General features: G+C 47.9%; 7 protein-coding genes and 1 non-coding gene across 8 annotated transcripts; 4 read left to right on the top strand and 4 right to left on the bottom strand.

Moving 5' to 3' along the window:
- Positions 1–1,731: 1,731 nt before the first annotated feature.
- Positions 1,732–4,635, bottom strand: VFPPC_11290 (ankyrin repeat-containing protein; the record flags this gene model as incomplete). The annotated part of the gene is made up of 5 exons (XM_018289526.1): positions 1,732–2,629; positions 2,685–3,294; positions 3,350–3,549; positions 3,600–4,012; positions 4,105–4,635. The coding sequence occupies 5 exons, from the start codon at positions 4,633–4,635 to the stop codon at positions 1,732–1,734; spliced, it is 2,652 nt and encodes an 883-aa protein (XP_018136687.1).
- A 1,661-nt stretch (positions 4,636–6,296) lies between these two features.
- On the top strand, positions 6,297–8,244 carry VFPPC_11291 (4-coumarate-CoA ligase 2a; the record flags this gene model as incomplete). The annotated part of the gene is made up of 5 exons (XM_018289527.1): positions 6,297–6,360; positions 6,462–7,010; positions 7,072–7,594; positions 7,653–7,848; positions 7,912–8,244. The coding sequence occupies 5 exons, from the start codon at positions 6,297–6,299 to the stop codon at positions 8,242–8,244; spliced, it is 1,665 nt and encodes a 554-aa protein (XP_018136688.1).
- A 223-nt stretch (positions 8,245–8,467) lies between these two features.
- VFPPC_11292 (beta-lactamase superfamily domain-containing protein) lies at positions 8,468–9,250 on the top strand (the record flags this gene model as incomplete). Its single annotated transcript, XM_018289528.1, has 1 exon — positions 8,468–9,250. The coding sequence occupies one exon, from the start codon at positions 8,468–8,470 to the stop codon at positions 9,248–9,250; it is 783 nt and encodes a 260-aa protein (XP_018136689.1).
- Positions 9,251–9,365: 115 nt separating this feature from the next.
- VFPPC_17350 lies at positions 9,366–9,437 on the top strand. The gene has a single exon. It is a non-coding gene; the product is annotated as a tRNA-Asp (tRNA).
- A 697-nt stretch (positions 9,438–10,134) lies between these two features.
- VFPPC_11293 (salicylate hydroxylase) lies at positions 10,135–11,358 on the top strand (the record flags this gene model as incomplete). The annotated part of the gene is made up of 1 exon (XM_018289529.1): positions 10,135–11,358. The coding sequence occupies one exon, from the start codon at positions 10,135–10,137 to the stop codon at positions 11,356–11,358; it is 1,224 nt and encodes a 407-aa protein (XP_018136690.1).
- A 460-nt stretch (positions 11,359–11,818) lies between these two features.
- VFPPC_11294 (hypothetical protein) lies at positions 11,819–12,751 on the bottom strand (the record flags this gene model as incomplete). Its single annotated transcript, XM_018289530.1, has 1 exon — positions 11,819–12,751. The coding sequence occupies one exon, from the start codon at positions 12,749–12,751 to the stop codon at positions 11,819–11,821; it is 933 nt and encodes a 310-aa protein (XP_018136691.1).
- A 935-nt stretch (positions 12,752–13,686) lies between these two features.
- On the bottom strand, positions 13,687–15,210 carry VFPPC_14901 (hypothetical protein; the record flags this gene model as incomplete). The annotated part of the gene is made up of 1 exon (XM_018292669.1): positions 13,687–15,210. The coding sequence occupies one exon, from the start codon at positions 15,208–15,210 to the stop codon at positions 13,687–13,689; it is 1,524 nt and encodes a 507-aa protein (XP_018136692.1).
- Positions 15,211–16,104: 894 nt separating this feature from the next.
- On the bottom strand, positions 16,105–16,314 carry VFPPC_16975 (hypothetical protein; the record flags this gene model as incomplete). Its single annotated transcript, XM_018294727.1, has 1 exon — positions 16,105–16,314. One exon carries the CDS (start codon positions 16,312–16,314, stop codon positions 16,105–16,107), a length of 210 nt encoding a protein of 69 aa, XP_018136693.1.
- Between the last annotated feature and the right edge of the window lie 265 nt (positions 16,315–16,579).

Below are 16,579 nucleotides of genomic sequence, written 5' to 3'. Positions count from 1 at the left end.
TATAGGGCAGTATTACCTTATAAACTAGTATAAAGATAGTACCCTACTAAAGGATTAGGTTATCTCTATAACTCCTAATAGCTAGACTATAAATAAGAAGGCTATAGAATAGATTTAACACTTTAAAAAGCATACTAAACTATAAACCTAAGGTATATACTATCTTCTAATTATAGATAGGCATAAAAGCTACTATTTAACGGAATTTAAGGTATTCTGTAAGAACTATAAGATTATTACGCTCTATATGCTAGCTTATTTATCACATATTCTCTAACTATTAGATGTTAGGTATTTTAGGCTACTAAAGAAGGCATATAGCCTAGAAATTAAAGGGTTAATAAGAGTAAAGATTATACACATTATAAAGTTAGACTTTCTACCCGCGTTTTACGCTATATTTAAAGCTATAATAATAGAAAAAAATATCTAAGAAGCATTTAGAGGTATAGGGCTTATTCTATTTAATCTATAAAGTGTATTAATACAGCTAGATATAAAGCTATAAACTCTATTGCTAGTTAAAGCTGCACTTAAGCTACTAAATCTATAGGTTCTAAAGACCCTAAATAGCCTAACCAAGGCAGCTTTATAAACTAATTCTATTAAAAGGCAAATAAGCTGCCACTAGGAAAGCTTGCTAATATTAATTTTATCTGCTATAGATTAATTTGCAAAGGGAACGTACAGACTTATATATAAGATAGCCCTCTTAAAGGCTAAAGTTAAGTAACTTTAAGAGGCAAATATAATACTAAGCAAGTAGCATAGGGCTAGAAAAATACATTTATATTAAGGCAGTAGTATAACTATTACCAAGGGATAGGCTCTTTAAGACTAGAATAATATAGAAGAGCAGGTAAAATAAGAAGATTGCTAAACTAGAGGTTATAAGCCTTAGGATAAGATAAAGGGTTAGCAATATAGTGTGTACAGTAAGTCTAGTTATAACGCGCAAACTTGTTAGATTAATGTAGAAATATTAAATAAAGAGGATAGCAGTAAAGATTAATTAATTTCCTATATTGTGGTTGTGGTTTTGTATAATCTTTGCATGTAACTAGGTTAGGGTGGCTGGCTTGCTATGCTAGCCGGCTTGCTATGCACCCACGTTATTAATATAGTTTATATGTATTAATTTATAACTAAAAGCCAGAAAGTTAATCTTTAATAGCTATTCTAGGTATTTTCTATTATACTATAGCTTTCTAAGTAGATAGACTATTATATATAGCTAATATAGCAGATTAAATATTATCTTCTATATATCTTAATATGCTAATTCTAAATATTTAAATAGAATTATATTTGCTCTAAAATTACATAAGAAATTATAGTTATAATGTAGGTTATTTAGTGTTAAAAGGATAAAAAAGGGTAGGCGGTTTAGGGGTCTAGGCGGTTAATAGGTCCCCGACGTTATTATTTTTGTCCCGTCTGTAGGCAGTCATCTAATTATCACAACATTATACTGTAAACCCGCACCTATACCTGCACTAGCAATTCCGACGACTGGGAAGTAGCGTAGGAGTTTATCCTGTGATATCCCCCTTTGCACGCTTTGCTTTGCGTGTGCTTCCCACGACGTCGTAGCATAACGCAACAGTGGAAAGTCAGTCGGCAACTTATATCTTAAGAACTAGTCCAAGTATAGCAACGCCGTAGCAAGCCCGATTATAGTTATTAGCATGCAAATGCGCACCCTGTTGCTTAGTATAAATAAGCATCTATTTACACGAAACTCTTCCGAGCAAGTTTTTCAGACATCGGCATGTGATTAGACTTCTCTTCATACACGAAGCCGGCTAACGTTTGTGCAAAATTTTCCCCCTCATCCCACCAGTCTCGCGGGAGGGGAGAAATTGAGTACTGACATAGAAGGGTTGCCATATCCGAAGGGAGCACACGATAGCCATACTCCTCTAAGAAATGCTGACGCCATTTGCGGTATTCAGCGCTAGTATTTTCCGAAGTCCCTAGAAATCTCCTCGCCAGCTGTAGAAGCGTTGGGTCGGGCGCTTGGTCTTCCCTCTTCACTAACCTCTCGTAGCTTGTGACATGATGGACCCAAGTCTCAATCACATATTTCTGAACATGTAGCAACTTGCCCACTTCGTTCTGCGACTCTGACTTATGCCTATTGTTAAACCTCGTAATTGTGTCTTCATTCATTTCTCCTCCAAATGTTGCTAGAAGCAGCCTGAAGCATACCTTTACAATGCTACAGTGAGCCTGTACGAGGGTCCAATGATTGGATTCGAAGTACTCCAGCACTGAGAGGTGTGAGAACAGCCACTGGTTGGATGTAGAATCGACAACTAGTAGATGATTGCATAGAGAAAGTAGTTGTGCCTCTGATACTGCATTCGAAGTACCCAACTGGTCAGTATCAAGTCTAATACGAATTGCGTCCAGCAGAACATCGCTTGTAATAACAAAATCGGAACTCATCATCCACGTAATAGCGGAATCCACTATTGCTTTGCCTCGTGGATATTTCGCTATCTTGCCGTATATTTCATCATATGCCTCTTTGAGCCCAGATGGAAGCCTTCCGAGCCTTGCCCGGATATCCTCTTCTGTTGGCAATTCGAGCACTTGCTTAATTTGAAGATGTGCCCATTGGAACCTGCAGGTATATAAGCATCTCTCGAGACCTCGCTTAGTACTGGTGGTAAGCTTACATTCCGTGGCTGCCCTTGAGAAGGGTGTCAACGAGATAGTCACGTAACGATGGTGATATTGGACCCCATACTCTCGGCCTGTTTATCTCCTCATTAACATATTTCTCAATATCGCCCTGGTTGTTTGCTTCATAAATTTTAACATTGGACAGTCGGGAATATCTTATTCTAATATCGTGGTCCGGACGGCTTGCGATAAACACCTTAATAGGCCGCTCAGACTCGCTTATCAGGCTTTGTATGATATCCATCAACTTCCAACGCCTATCAGGGGAGCATTCATCCAGGGCATCTAGGATAATGGTAGTCTGAGAGTATCCATTAACAGATTGTAGTAGTTGACTACGGCACGAGTCGAAACCAAGATGGGAACTCTTTGACCTTAGCTCCCTACATGTATCCAGAAGCTGCTTACGGACATACTTCGGCTGAGATGGAACGGTCGATAATTGACGAACGAGAGCACGGAGGACCGAAAGCGGTTCGCGGCGGCACTCCTCATTTCGATTACAGTAGAAATAAGCAAATCCTCCCTGAGTGGCTTCGTTTTCCAGTCGGTTCTGTACGCGATCAATGACCTTGGACGTGAGGAATGTTTTCCCAGTTCCAGCTGCAAAGAGTTAGGTCAGTTTCTTTCAGGTTCTTAAGGTTGATACGTCACTTACGGGAGCCGTGTAACCAGAATATGGAAGACCTGTCGGCAGTATCCCATTCAATGAAAGGTTTATGATGCATTAGCCACTCGCATGTTTCCGCTGTTCGAATTTCCTTCACAATTAGGTGATGACTTCCGTATGGTACTTCCGAGATCCAATTTAGCACTTCAAGCTGCTCCTTGTCGTTAATCATCTCCAAAATGAGCTCACTTTCCATAAGGTTAGCGTTGTACACTGAAACATAAGCTCTATTACCTACGTGCTGTGCTGTGTAGTTTGCATAAACTCTGCAGCCATTTCCAGTAGCTTTTTAACCCCTGCCCTCCCGGTTCGGTTGCACTGCGCCTCGCAGTGATTTGCAACCTGCTGAACTTGTTGCTCGCTCTCTGATAGCCGCCTCACATGTTCTCGGACAACGTCAAGTTTAAAAACCGCGGCGATTTTGACCCTCTTCTGTAGGCTCTCAATAGCGAAGCTAAGAAATTTCTGGGATCTTATATACGCTTTAATCATCGCTAGCCTCAGCTTTCCTAAGCTGGTCTCAGGTGGACGAAGTGCATGAGCCCCAACCATGTACAACTGTTGGTGGATGTCGCATTGAGCAAGTAGTGTTGCAGCCTGAGAGATTCCAGCCAAAACCATTCCATGTAATTCACTGTGAGCCGCCAGAAGCTGTAATAGTTGATCAGAATCCAAATCGGACCAAGTTCTTTTTTTTTTTTTTTTGGCGGCTAAGATTGTCACCCTATTATTGAAACACTCACCATAGAAATGGACCTAACAGCAGCCCAGGGCAAAGCAGCGTGGGCAGGATCGAAACTGGCCACCACATCTCCTACGGACAAAAATTTGTTTAGTACCGCTAATGCTCGTTCGATGATTTGTTTCGCGCCCTGGTTTCGTTCCTTTTTGTCGAACACCTGGCGTATTCTCTCCTCGATTTCCTCTGCAATGCCCCTTGCAGTATCGTTTTGCTGCAGCTTATGGAACTGTTCAAGGTTTTGCTGATCTGCATTGTCCAAGGAGCGATAAGCTTCCTGCCACAAATCGGACGTGTAGGCATACGGTGGTGCGTCCGGAGGGCTTTGACATTGCTGTACCTGGACAGCAGTTACTACTGTTGCCGTCGAGTCTGTCTCGGCACTCGTTATTAGCTGCCATCGTCTGCCATCATCGAGTATCCTAATTTCCATAATGGCTTGCCTACCTGGAGTCAAGGCTTTATCAGTCCCAGCATTCTCTGGGGTGACCGAGGCCGTTGATTTTCTGAGGCGCCGCTTGAACCACTGCTTCATCGTGCGTGCTGTATTTTGACACGGGAGGACTTCATACGATTCGAAACAAGTCGCAATTTAAAGGACGAAGTTCACCGGGATGCAGCTTGAAATGTGAGCAAAGCTCAGTAAATGTGCCTAGCTGTTAGCCTGCATTGCACAGCCAACCAGACGTGCATACCACATGCGTGGACAGGTTCAGGTTGGCGCTGTGTCAAGCTCTTAGAAGTGGGGCATCACCGAGAATTAGGCCATACACATTAAGTATCAATGTTTGTGTTGGACCAAAAGCAATGGCTACGTGGCGATCCGGCCAAAGCCGACGCTTGCACCACCCTAAGGAGCCATCCTTCACGCTAATTCAGCTCTGGTTTCGGGCTGTATTTTGTGCGGCGCCTTCAGCAAGGACCAGGCAATTTCAGAATGTAACCCATATTAGTGGAGATGAGTGTCTCATTGGTGGCTTGGTACACTGTGGCTGCTTTTACTGAGACGGTTCAGCCAGCGGGCTCGTAGATTTGCACCGCAAGTTTGACCAAGTACTATCGTCCGTCTCTTTGAGAGGCATCAGTTTTCGATTTCTCAATTGCTTCTCCATTTTCCACATCGAAACCAGCGAAATACGGGCGGTGTCAATGACAACAGATGGCTCCGTGAAGTTGAGGATACACCTTAACAAACCAGTAACATATCAATCTCGCCGCGACTCATAGGCGAGGACCTGAGCTTCCTAATATGCATGACTTACACGTGTACAGTTAGTGGACCGTCAGCCCGTGCATTGTTTCTTTCCGGCCTTGCAAATCATCGGTTGACGCCAGGAAGCCAGGGGGGCACGAACGCAGTCGCTTCACTCAGCTTCCAACGATAAGAAATGCAAATACGCTGTGCCTCGGTCGCAGGATTGCTTGCAAACGCTTTGCCGGTGATGCGTATTTTGTGAGTTAAGCCGATGTGTTGCTTGAGCATATAAACTCAATGTGCTTGAATGCTGCTGAGAAGTTAATTGGAGACTCAGCTCCAGCTGGGTGACTACATAGCCCATGCAACTGGTGACTTCCAGGTTGTAAATTTACACATCGATGGATTGCGAGTTGTGCTTGATCGAATACCACCCATGGCTTAGCAGGCTTCGACGCCACGGAAGAATTGACTGACTGATTCGCTGCCGAGAGTTCAGAGAGACAGCCCGGGTGTTCCTGCCTTAAGTCAAGATTGCTTATTGGCTGATTCTTGAAATAAACTCACGTCAGTTTCAGGCACAGGATGGAACCCTGCGTTCCTCTTACATACATCCTACTATCGAACAACCAGACATGTTCGGACTTTTTGGACAAATGTATCCCCCGATCTTCAATCTCCACGTCAAATCCACTTGACCAGCTCCAATGCTATCTTCCGCAACCCCAGTTCAGTCCGTTCCGGCGCCACTTTGCGGGGTAACGGTCTGGCATGACCCCAAGCCGAGGCATCAGTTGCGTTGTTGTCCAATTTGGCGAAAGCTATGGTAGCTTGTCCGAGTACCAATAGCTCGGATTGTAACCAATGATGGCCACTTCTCCAGATTGACAAAATATACAGACCTAATAAAATAAACCCCAGCAGCTCCTATGCTTCAAGTCAATCTTCATTGCGTAGCTCAACTTGCCTTCCCTCATCGTCCCTCTTCCAGCGCCGACATCATGATTTATAACCGCGAAAACGTTGCCCCAGTGCCGAATGTAGACCTTTTGACATTTCTATTCGGTAAGTGTGTCCCTGTGTCCCCATCTCAAAAATTTGCTGTCGTACAACCCAAGCGGTGCCCTTCATGATTCGCTCAGCCACCACCAGCTAATATCTTCCAGAGAACCCAGCTTGCCGGGCGCAAGAAAACACACCTGTCCACGGTGAAGCCCATGATCCAAACTACGTCATTACAAAAGCGCAAGCCCGCGACATTACCAAGCAGTTCGCTCATTTCCTGCGTCACAACTACGGCATAGGGAGCTCTGGGCCAGATAAAGATGTTGTTGTTACCGTCTCTACCGGCCAGAGCGCATTGCCATGCTTGTTCTGGAGTGTAGTCGGTGCTGAAGGCATCTACTCAGCAGCATCGCCGGCGAGTACTCCACCTGATTTGGCCAGACAAATCAAGGATGGGCCAGGTAAGGTGCTAGTTTGCAGCGAAGATCTTCAATCACTAGGCGAAGCGGCGGCCAAAGCTGCTGGTCTTCCGTCACGGAACGTTCTCATTCTGAAGTCCTACCCGCGAGTCGAGCTCTACAGCGTCGATGGCTCAGTCAAGTGTGACTTTAGACAGAGCCTCGAATGGCCGAGGATAACAGATCAGACTGAGCTGGAGAATCGGACAATTTGTATCCTGTATTCTTCAGGCACGACAGGCTTGCCGAAAGGTACGAACATACCACACCGCTCGGTACCCAAAACTTCGACACACTAACAAATTCTACAAAGGCGTGCGCGTTTCTCACACAAATATGATTGCTGAATCTGTACTTCCGTCGCACCAAAATCGGCCGGTATTCGAGAAATGGGACAAAGAAGGCCGGCCATTCGAACCCCGGACTCTAGGCCATCTCCCGACTGCGCACATCGCCGGTGTGCAAGGATATTTCGTCAACCCATTCTACGAAGGCAGTTGCGTATACTGGATGCCCAAGTTCAATTTCGATGACTTCATCAAGTACTGCAAAGAGCTCAAGATTACCTTCTTCTTCAGCGTGCCCCCAATTTACATGGCCATCGCGAAGCATCCAGCCGTGAAGGACCAGCTGAAGCACCTCCGGTTTGCTATTAGTGGCGCGGCACCGCTGAATGGCGAAACACAAGAGGCTGCAGGGAAGAAACTACCGACTGATGCGTACATCTCGCAGATTTGGGGATTGAGCGAAAGTACCGGTACAGTGACGAATTTGCCGCCAGATAGGTCGCCGATCAACAGTGCTTTGGGATACCTGCTCCCCAACATTACACTGAGGTACGTGAAGCGTTGTCTATTCTAAAATTGGGAGACGAGCAGCTAATGATTAGAACAGATTGGTAGACGATGACGAAAAAGACGTCAAGCCTGGAGAGGCTGGGGAAGCATGGTTAAAGGGCCCAATGATCACCAAAGGCTACCACAACAATCCGGAAGCAAACAAGGCGTCATTCAGCATGGACGGCTGGTTCAAAACGGGCGACATCTTGCGCGTGGAAAAGGGTCAGCTGTACATTGTTGACAGAAAGAAGGTCAGTCATACATATAGCCAGAATCAGCTGCCATGTTTATTCAACCGTGCTAACTGTAGCTAGGAACTCATCAAATACAAGGGTTTACAAGTCGCCCCTGCTGAGTTGGAGGGTGTTCTCATCGCGCACCCTGCCGTCATGGATGCCGCAGTAATTGGAATATCCAAAGATGGAAACGAACTACCGAGAGCATACGTGGTTATTGCACCGCCTGCAAAGGGCAAGGTTTCGGAAGAAGACTTGAAGCACTATGTCAAGAATCAGGTTTCACCGTACAAGCAGTTGCGAGGCGGTGTTATTTTTGTTGATGAAGTGCCACGAAGCCCGTCTGGAAAGATTTTGCGCCGACAATTGAGAGATTTACAGAAGAGAGAGGACAAGCAGTCTAAGCTGTAAAGTATCTGGCTCTAGTTGATGTTCATGTTGAAAGCGAGCATGCTTGAAGTTGAACGAATGTGGTGTGGGTGGATTTAGCGGGGGTTGTCTTGTAAAAGGCGTCAGCTGAGTAGACAGACATAGAAGAGACTCAGTACACTTCAAACTTACATGCATTCTTATCGCCACTGTAGCTTTTATCAACAGATCTTGGATACAACATCAGTCGACGGTTGTTAGCAGAATGGTGCGGCAACTAGAGGTATTGGGATGTCAAGCCGCTTATCCCACAGCCGATCAGCCCTGCTCCAGCTTACTACTCACATGGGATTCAATCCAAATAGTTCTTGACTTGGGATATGGTACTCTCAAGGGCCTCTTGGACCGAGTTCCCGACGGAAAAGTGAATGCCATCATAATCACCCACGATCATCCAGATCACTGGATCGACTTGCATGGTCTGTTTCGACTGCTGTACTATGGTCCCCGAACCGACGACTCGGCCAAGATCTCAATCTATTGTACGGCTGGTGTGGTTGACAAGATGCGCTTCCTGGAGTCAGATGTCGATCTAGAGGATGTTTTTACAATCCACAAACTGCAGGACGGCAAAGAGTTTACGATAGGAAATGGTGCCTTTAGGCTTGACGGGTTCTTGTTACCACATCATGTGGAAAACATTGGCATAAGGCTGAGTGTCCAAGGCGATGGTAATTTGAAGCCTCTGTTGGCCTATACTGGCGACACGGGCCCGTCACCCACACTTGAAATGCTAGGAAAAGACGTGTCACTGTTCATTATGGACTCGACGGACCGGCCAGGAGAAGAAAAGAAGGCAAACGAGGACAGGAAGCTGCTTCAAAGTGAAGATGCGGGAATGTGGGCTGCTGTAGCGGGCGCACAGAGATTACTACTGACGCATTTCTGGCCAACGAATGATCGGAAGGTTTCGTTGGAGAGGGCAAAGGCGAGATTTGATGGGGATGTGTTTATTGCTGAGCCAGGTCTGGTGTTGGAGATGGAGTGACGAACATTGGGTGGGGAAGGGAATATTGTGTGGGAGATCAGAATTGTAACCTATCTAATTGATAATAAGCCAACCGTTTCCATCACGAGTCACTACGACGGTTAAAAGCCGTTCATCTTCCGTAGTATAGTGGTCAGTATGCAAGCTTGTCACGCTTGAGACCCGGGTTCAATTCCCGGCGGGAGAGCCACTTTTCTTTTTGCCATGTAGACGGATGCTTTTTGTCAGTCATTTTGAATATGTAATTCCTTTGTTCGTTTATGTGGAAATCCATAGCAACAAGGGAACTGACACATTTCTTTCCTCAGTTTGAAGTTGTGAAGCCTGTACCGGTTCTCGACAATTTTTGCTTTGAATGTGAACAGCCTAGTCAAACTGAGGGACACAGGTGCGCATACTGCGCTCCTCTTGTGCAATGCACAATAACAAATGCAGAATAAGAATGTTTAAGACTACCCCAAACTTAATTCCTGCGCCTTACATACTTAGCTGCGGACTTTGACATGTTATCACATCTTCAAAGCTACTATATCGAGTGTAGGGTGGTCAACTTGCGGCTCAATCTTTGCAATGTCATCGACGGAAAAAGTGGGGCCACACAAGTTGTCTCGGGACCGAAGCTCCATCAACCTGCCGAATGCATCTCATCGGCGGCACCGGATTGCCAAGCAAGATGCCGATTGTAAATGTCCGATGTAACATGAAGCGTGTATATATAAGTCAAGCATTTAGACGACCGAAGACTTCAATCATCAATTCTAACTTCAATTCCCCAACTATACTCGCCTATCACTTCACCAGTCCTTATACGACAACCACCCAAAAATCTACATTCAGGCACATTGACCCTCCCAACTTGAATCACGTCCCTCATTACAATCAGAATGGCCTCAAAACCAAGTATAGCTATTGTTGGCGCCGGCCCTGCTGGCCTCACCCTCGGCGCTCTTCTTCAAAATCAAGACATTCCCATCACCATCTACGAGCTCCGCGACAAACCTGACGACAATTTTGCATCAATCCCCTCTGGCATGCTGGATCTCCATGATGATTCCGGCCTTGCTGCCATTCGAGCATGCGGTCTATGGGATCAATTCTTGCCCCTTGCTGCCGATTGTAGCGAGGATATGATTATCATGGATCACCAAGGCAATGTTACCTACACAGATTCTGACCCAGGCCATAATCGACCTGAGGTAGCTCGCAATGCTCTCACCTTACTTCTGCTATCTGCCAACAACCCCAACGCCATCAAGTGGAATCACAAACTGCTCAATGTAACCAGAAACCCGAACAACCAAATCACCTTGGACTTTGGTATCAACGGCACCTTTACACACGACTTGGTGGTGGGGGCAGATGGCGCCTGGTCCAAGGTTCGCGCCATTGTGACTGACGTTGAGCCTCAACACGGTGGCATATACTACACAACTCTGCATATTCCCAATGCGACTGAACGATATCCGAAACTGGCAAATCTTGTCGGCGCCGGCACAAGCTTTATTCTCGGCGGTAAAAATGGTCTAGTCACTCATCGCGGAGTGGGAGGCTCCATCTGCGTCCACCTCAGTGTCGCATGTTCCGACGACGACGTCTTTTCTCCGTACAAGGATAACACGAACCCTGAGATTGTGCAAAAGATGCTTCTTGACGACCCAAAATTTTTCCAAACATGGAGCCCTGAGCTTCAAGAATTGATCAATGCGTCGCTTACCAACGAACAAACGCCCAAGGATCCTCGGTTACTCAACATGAGACCTCTGTACATGCTTCCCATCGGATACACGTGGAAAACGTCCCCAGGCATTGCACTAATTGGAGACGCTGCACATTTGATGATGCCATGGGCTGGAGAAGGTGTCAATCTCGCTATGCGAGATGCTCTCGAACTCTCTAAGGCCATTGTGAGTGCATGGGCGGAGGATCAACAATCGGGCAACTTCCAACAAGCCACCAGGCCATTCATTGCCGAGTACGAAAAGGAAATGTTTGCTAGATCACGAAGCTCAGCGGAAGAGACGTGGTCGAATTCAAAGATACTATTTGGCGACAATGGAGCCGAGGCTATGGCGGAGTTGATGGCGAGCTACGGGCCGCCTCCAGAGTGAAGATGCCGTTGGAGTGTTGTGCGGGAGTAGGAGGTGATATTTTGCTAGACGTTGAGCCATTTTAGGACACAAAGGTTTCAGATACCCAGCGGATTGTTTAATTATACGGAGTTGGCATAGACAGATTAGACATTGCTTTTATGTCGTAATACCTTGAAATGCAGTTGTTCTTTGAACACTAGCAATGATCGTCTCAAAGTGGCACACATAACGGCTTGGATTCATAACTATGCATTACTGCTCATTTTGTTTAACATAATTTACAATCAAAGTCGTTCAAACTCCGGCCGCCTCCCCGGTCGCTTGTCCCAGCTTCGCGACGTATTTGGAGGCGACTCGTCCATGTCATCATAGCCAACCTTGTATGCGCCCGGGCTATTATATACACTGGTTTCATATATCACATCGTTGACAAAATGTTTCCTACTGTTCGATCCCGTATTGCATATCCTTCGTGAACCTACTTTGGCGGATGCCCGCCTGGCATCTCATACACCGGCCCTGAACTATAGCCCAATTCCGCAGGCGGTGCTTGTACATTGCCCATCAATTCACTAGGCGGTTGCGTTCCAGGCTGCGGCATCTCGTAGATGTATTGTCCCTGTGGCGGGTAGGGGTACATGTTCTTGTCGTACGGCTGCCCAGGCTGTTGGACCATCCCAGGAGGCGGCATCTGTTGTTGTTGTTGCTGCGCCATGTCTGGCTGGGACGTATTGCCTGAAACCGCTTTGGACTTTCTTCTGGCTCTCCAGACGAAAAATGCAATGATACCAGCAATTGCTGCGAGACCAGCAACACCACCAATAGCAATTCCAGCAATGGCTCCGCCAGAGAGACTACTCCCTCCCGATGAACCGGTATTACCTCCACTGCCACTATTATCAGACCCCGAGTTTCCAGAGCCAGAGCCTCCAGAGCCTCCAGAGCCACCACTCGATCCAGAACTTGTAGTCGTAGCGCTGCTAGAGCCGCTCGTTTGAGACGGACTGCCTCCCGCGGTGGTTTTACAAATGTCGGAGAATTGAGATTGGTAACTCAAAAGCTCCGGGCACTGCGACAGGATGTTCTTCTTGGCACTAAACCACGACTGCACCTCTGACTGATAGCTGCTCAGTTCTTTGGTGAGGCTGTTTGGGTACGAGACACTGCACGGATTGACCATGGTTGCAGCAGCCTGCTGTATGTAGCTCGAGAGATCGGGAGGCGCCGTCGGGATATCAGTCAACAAGGTGAGAACGGACAAGCACCCCGAATCAAGCCCTCCAAGGTCTGTCTGTCGAGGGAAAATTGCTGCATATCGTTGCTGGACAACCGGTGTAGGGCCCAGCTCGAATCTCGCGGCCAGCGCGCCAGGAGACAGCGCGAACGCCAGCGCTGCGATGCTGAGCAGCATGATGTTTCTGGGCGGTATCGACGATCGAGTATTCCGACTTCAAGAAACTGCGATTCGGCGTTTTGAACGCAAATTGAGGATGTAACTTCTACGATTGAACCTTGGGTTGGGGCTCACGAGGGCTGAAAACAAATCCCTTCAGCCTTCAAACACTTGACCCAATTCTGGCCCTACAAGCCTCAAATGGACTTATTATGATTGAGTTAGCGGCTCTGGAGATCCGAGAGGGCGCCACCCTTGGATCCCTAATAGGTTCGCATCGAATCGTGTTGAACCAGAAGCATGTCTTGGCTGGTTAAGATTAAAACGAGCTGAATGAGGAGCTAGCCCCAGTTGGGAGTTTTGGATGACCATCTTGTGTGGGAAGCCCAGACATGGTGGCTTGCACTGGTGATGTTTTCCCAGGTGTGACTTTTTGTGTCGGATTCTACCTGAGGAGATGGTGGAACGGATACGTTCGAAGACTCACCACGCGTGGCACGCTGCGTTGACGATGTCATGGAAGATGACAGAATTGACATGCAATGCACCCCAACTTGCAGGACGACAAGATGAGGGATCAACATGCAGCGAGGCACATACGCCCAGGAACGAGTGGGCCAAGATCATCCACACCATAACGCCACTCTTGCAAAGATTGGAACCAGGACCATGATGGTGTTGTGCTGTGATTAGAGCAGCTTTTTAATGTCGTGGGAGCTACGTGCTCCGTTGGTACGCATGGGATGAAAAGATACCCCGAAAGGGATGTGATGAAGATGCCAGATTGCTATAGTTTCCGATTAAAATGCTATGTATCGCTGTTTAGACGCAAACGTTATAATTTATCCCACATTTATATGCTATATTTTGACGGTAGTATCCCAGCTACAACATTATGAGCAAGAAACGAACCGTCACGATCCAGTCGTACCGTTTTGAAGAGGAAGCAGATTCTAGATCTTCTCCACTACCCCGTCATCCATGCGCCCAGCGCTTTCGGTGTCTTCGTGACTGTCGTGATGGCGAGGTGCCAAGGTGCAGTATGTACCGAGGAGTTCTGCAAGATATCTCTCTCTATTCTTGAAGTGGTCGGGGCTCACGTCGCGGGTAACCTTATGAGCTGTCTCAAGGAGAGTTGGTTGGAGGTTGGCCGGAAGAGCCAAGATGTCGTTGGGACTGATAGACAGCTCGGTCACGTCAGCTGCATTCCCCCCAAGTGCTTGGCAAATATCCGAGTTTGCCATGATCTTGACGCAGTATTGGTGAAGGAGTGAATGGCGAGACAAGAACTCAAGCATGTCTGCCAGCGAGCTGGGCAACTCGGAGCACCACTGCGGAGGAGCCTCAGGGTCTTTGGCGCTCCTGACTTCAGCGGCAGCAGCGAATTCAAGGGCGACTATTAGTTCGTCTCGGATGATGGCTGGATGGCCTTCTGATCGTGTATATCCCATCATCTTTCGCCACCACACATTGCAGAAAAACGAGGAGATGATAACGGGGATGAGGATGACGTATCCCCACCATCGGGTCGCTGTGATCATGGAACCTACGCCGCCGAGGAGTGTAGCCGTGCCGTTAATGACAGAAAAGACCTGAACTTTGCGAGCTCGTCTTTTGACAAGGGCCGTGGCCGTACCGGGGCCAAGGAGTCTCCTCGACGCGGTGACATGACCTTGGGCCTTGCAAAAGATGTAGCCGGCCCAGGAAGAGTTGAAGAGGCCAAAGAGAGCAATCGGCGTGTTGCCGATATATCCAGACAGCAGGTTGGACGCGAGAAAGACTGACGGGTTAGCACCGCCAATGGCCATGTAGGTGCCGATGCAAATCAGGACGGCACCAAAACCCATCAGAAAGTCCATGATGCATCGCGTGACTAGCTCGGTGCCAAGTTCGCGGAAGTTGATGGCCAAGATGACCTCTGTCTCTAGCGTCGATTCGGACCTCTCCTCCAACTGCTTCTTCTCCTCGAATAGCTGCTTTCTCTGCGTTCTCAAGTATCGGACATTGTAACGTGCGCGCCTGGCATCTCGAAACGCGAAAATCGACAAGACACCCGCCACTGTGGCCCCAATCGCCATGAAGACAATCGCATACACCGGTACGGGAATGTCGTTCCATACGTTGGCGGCAAAGTCACCCGCGTTGGCGAGTTCCATGAATCCAACCACCCACGACAGATTGTTGATGAGCATCCCGTCTCTTGAGAGCGCCCATTGTCCGTCCTTTTCCCTGACAAATTTAACCGGTTGTTGTCGAGAGGGCAGCTGTTGTTGATGGCACAGCGAAACGGAAACTTTGTGCTCATGACTACTTTCGCCAGTCTCATCCGCAGTTTGTTCTGGCTTCCACGTTTCCTGTTGCGGTGATGGTGCCTCTGGCACAGCCTCCTTTGTGTCTGGTAAATCTGGGGTTGAGGGCCGGTCCTTGGCCCCCGGTGCTGCGCCGCCCGCAGACAAGGTTTGATGCATTGGCAACATGGTTGGTGAAGGTTAATTGGAACAGAGTTGAAGATCCGATTCGATGCCGAGTTGAAAATCAGAGTTCAAAGAGAACCGACGGTCCAAGGCTCTGCGTTCCTCACCAAGTCGACCAAGCAAGTCAGAGGAACGGAAATAAGCCGAGAAGAAATAGACGAGGGGAAGAAATTGCCAGCTTCGTGTCTCCCACTTTAAAAGTGGCCAGAACAAGACAGTTGTTCTCTTGCCGTGATTTTATTGGAAACCAAAAACCATTTGGCCTCTGGTCGTGTCAGCAAGCCGCCAACGTAATAAAGCGCAAAAGATTCGAGAGGCGTAAAAATAGACGCAACAATCCTGTTGCACACCAAGTCGAGAGCTCTACCAAGCTCGCTTAGTTGGGGAATCTGGAGGCGCGTGGATTGCGTAGTTTCACCACCAGGATTCCGGAGCCACCGTGAGCTGGCAAGCCTCTTCAACGCCCAATCCGAAGCACTCAACAAGCCAGTTTTTTTTTAGGACATCAGAATCAGTGGACGTGCCCTGCCGAGAACCGTTGCGCTTTCAGAAACCCAGAAAAGCGTACGGAGTAAATGGAACCCCTTTCAACGCGCGGCTTTCTCGGCATTATGGGCCTTGATCCTGGTTTGTCGGCAATCATGAACCGACGATGGAGTCATGGCCAGGTATCAAATGGCACCGGGCCGACTATCCTCGTCCAGGTATTTCACAGACTCATCGCTCTTCACATTGCTCCGTACAATACGGGAGAGTAGGGCTGAAGATGGGTCACAGAATCGGTAGCCTGCCGGGTCGGGGGCTTCTGAGCCGAACTCCCGCGCCATTTGTTTGCTTCCAGGACGCCATAAACCTCTCCAGACATCCAATAGCGTATCCCGAAATCAACGGTCCCGTTTACATGGAGGCACGCCTTGGCACGTAACTTCGCACCGAGGCGGCGAGCCACTGGAAATAGACCACCCTGGAACGTAGTATGCTCACGACACGGCTGCTTGATGGCGTTGTCAAGTTTTTTGCCATTCTCCCATTCGGTTCGTTGGCTGTACCTCTGGCTGGAATGGGCGCTCGGTAGACTGGTGATGCGGCGCGCGCCATTTCGATCATGTTGGCGACTGGAGAGGATGAGGTAGCTTCGCATGATGGACAGGCTGATGCCCGCAACTCACCAGAACGAATCGAGTCCAATCAGTCTTGCCCAGGCGGGATAGGCGGTCTCCTCCTGTGTGTGCCGTACGGAAATGTACCCTGATGACGCAGGTTTTCTATCTTGGTGGTTCTGGCCTGACTCTTGCGGAGCCTTCGGCATGCCCGAACTTTGCTGCTCCTCCCACCAATCAGTCACATTTAAAGTTTATGTGCCTATGCAGCC

Source organism: Pochonia chlamydosporia, assembly GCF_001653235.2.
Source record: "Pochonia chlamydosporia 170 chromosome Unknown PCv3seq00017, whole genome shotgun sequence".
NCBI lineage: Eukaryota > Fungi > Ascomycota > Sordariomycetes > Hypocreales > Clavicipitaceae > Pochonia > Pochonia chlamydosporia.
The sequence above is the reverse complement of the archived record's forward strand: the minus strand, read 5'-3'. Positions and strand labels throughout refer to the sequence as shown.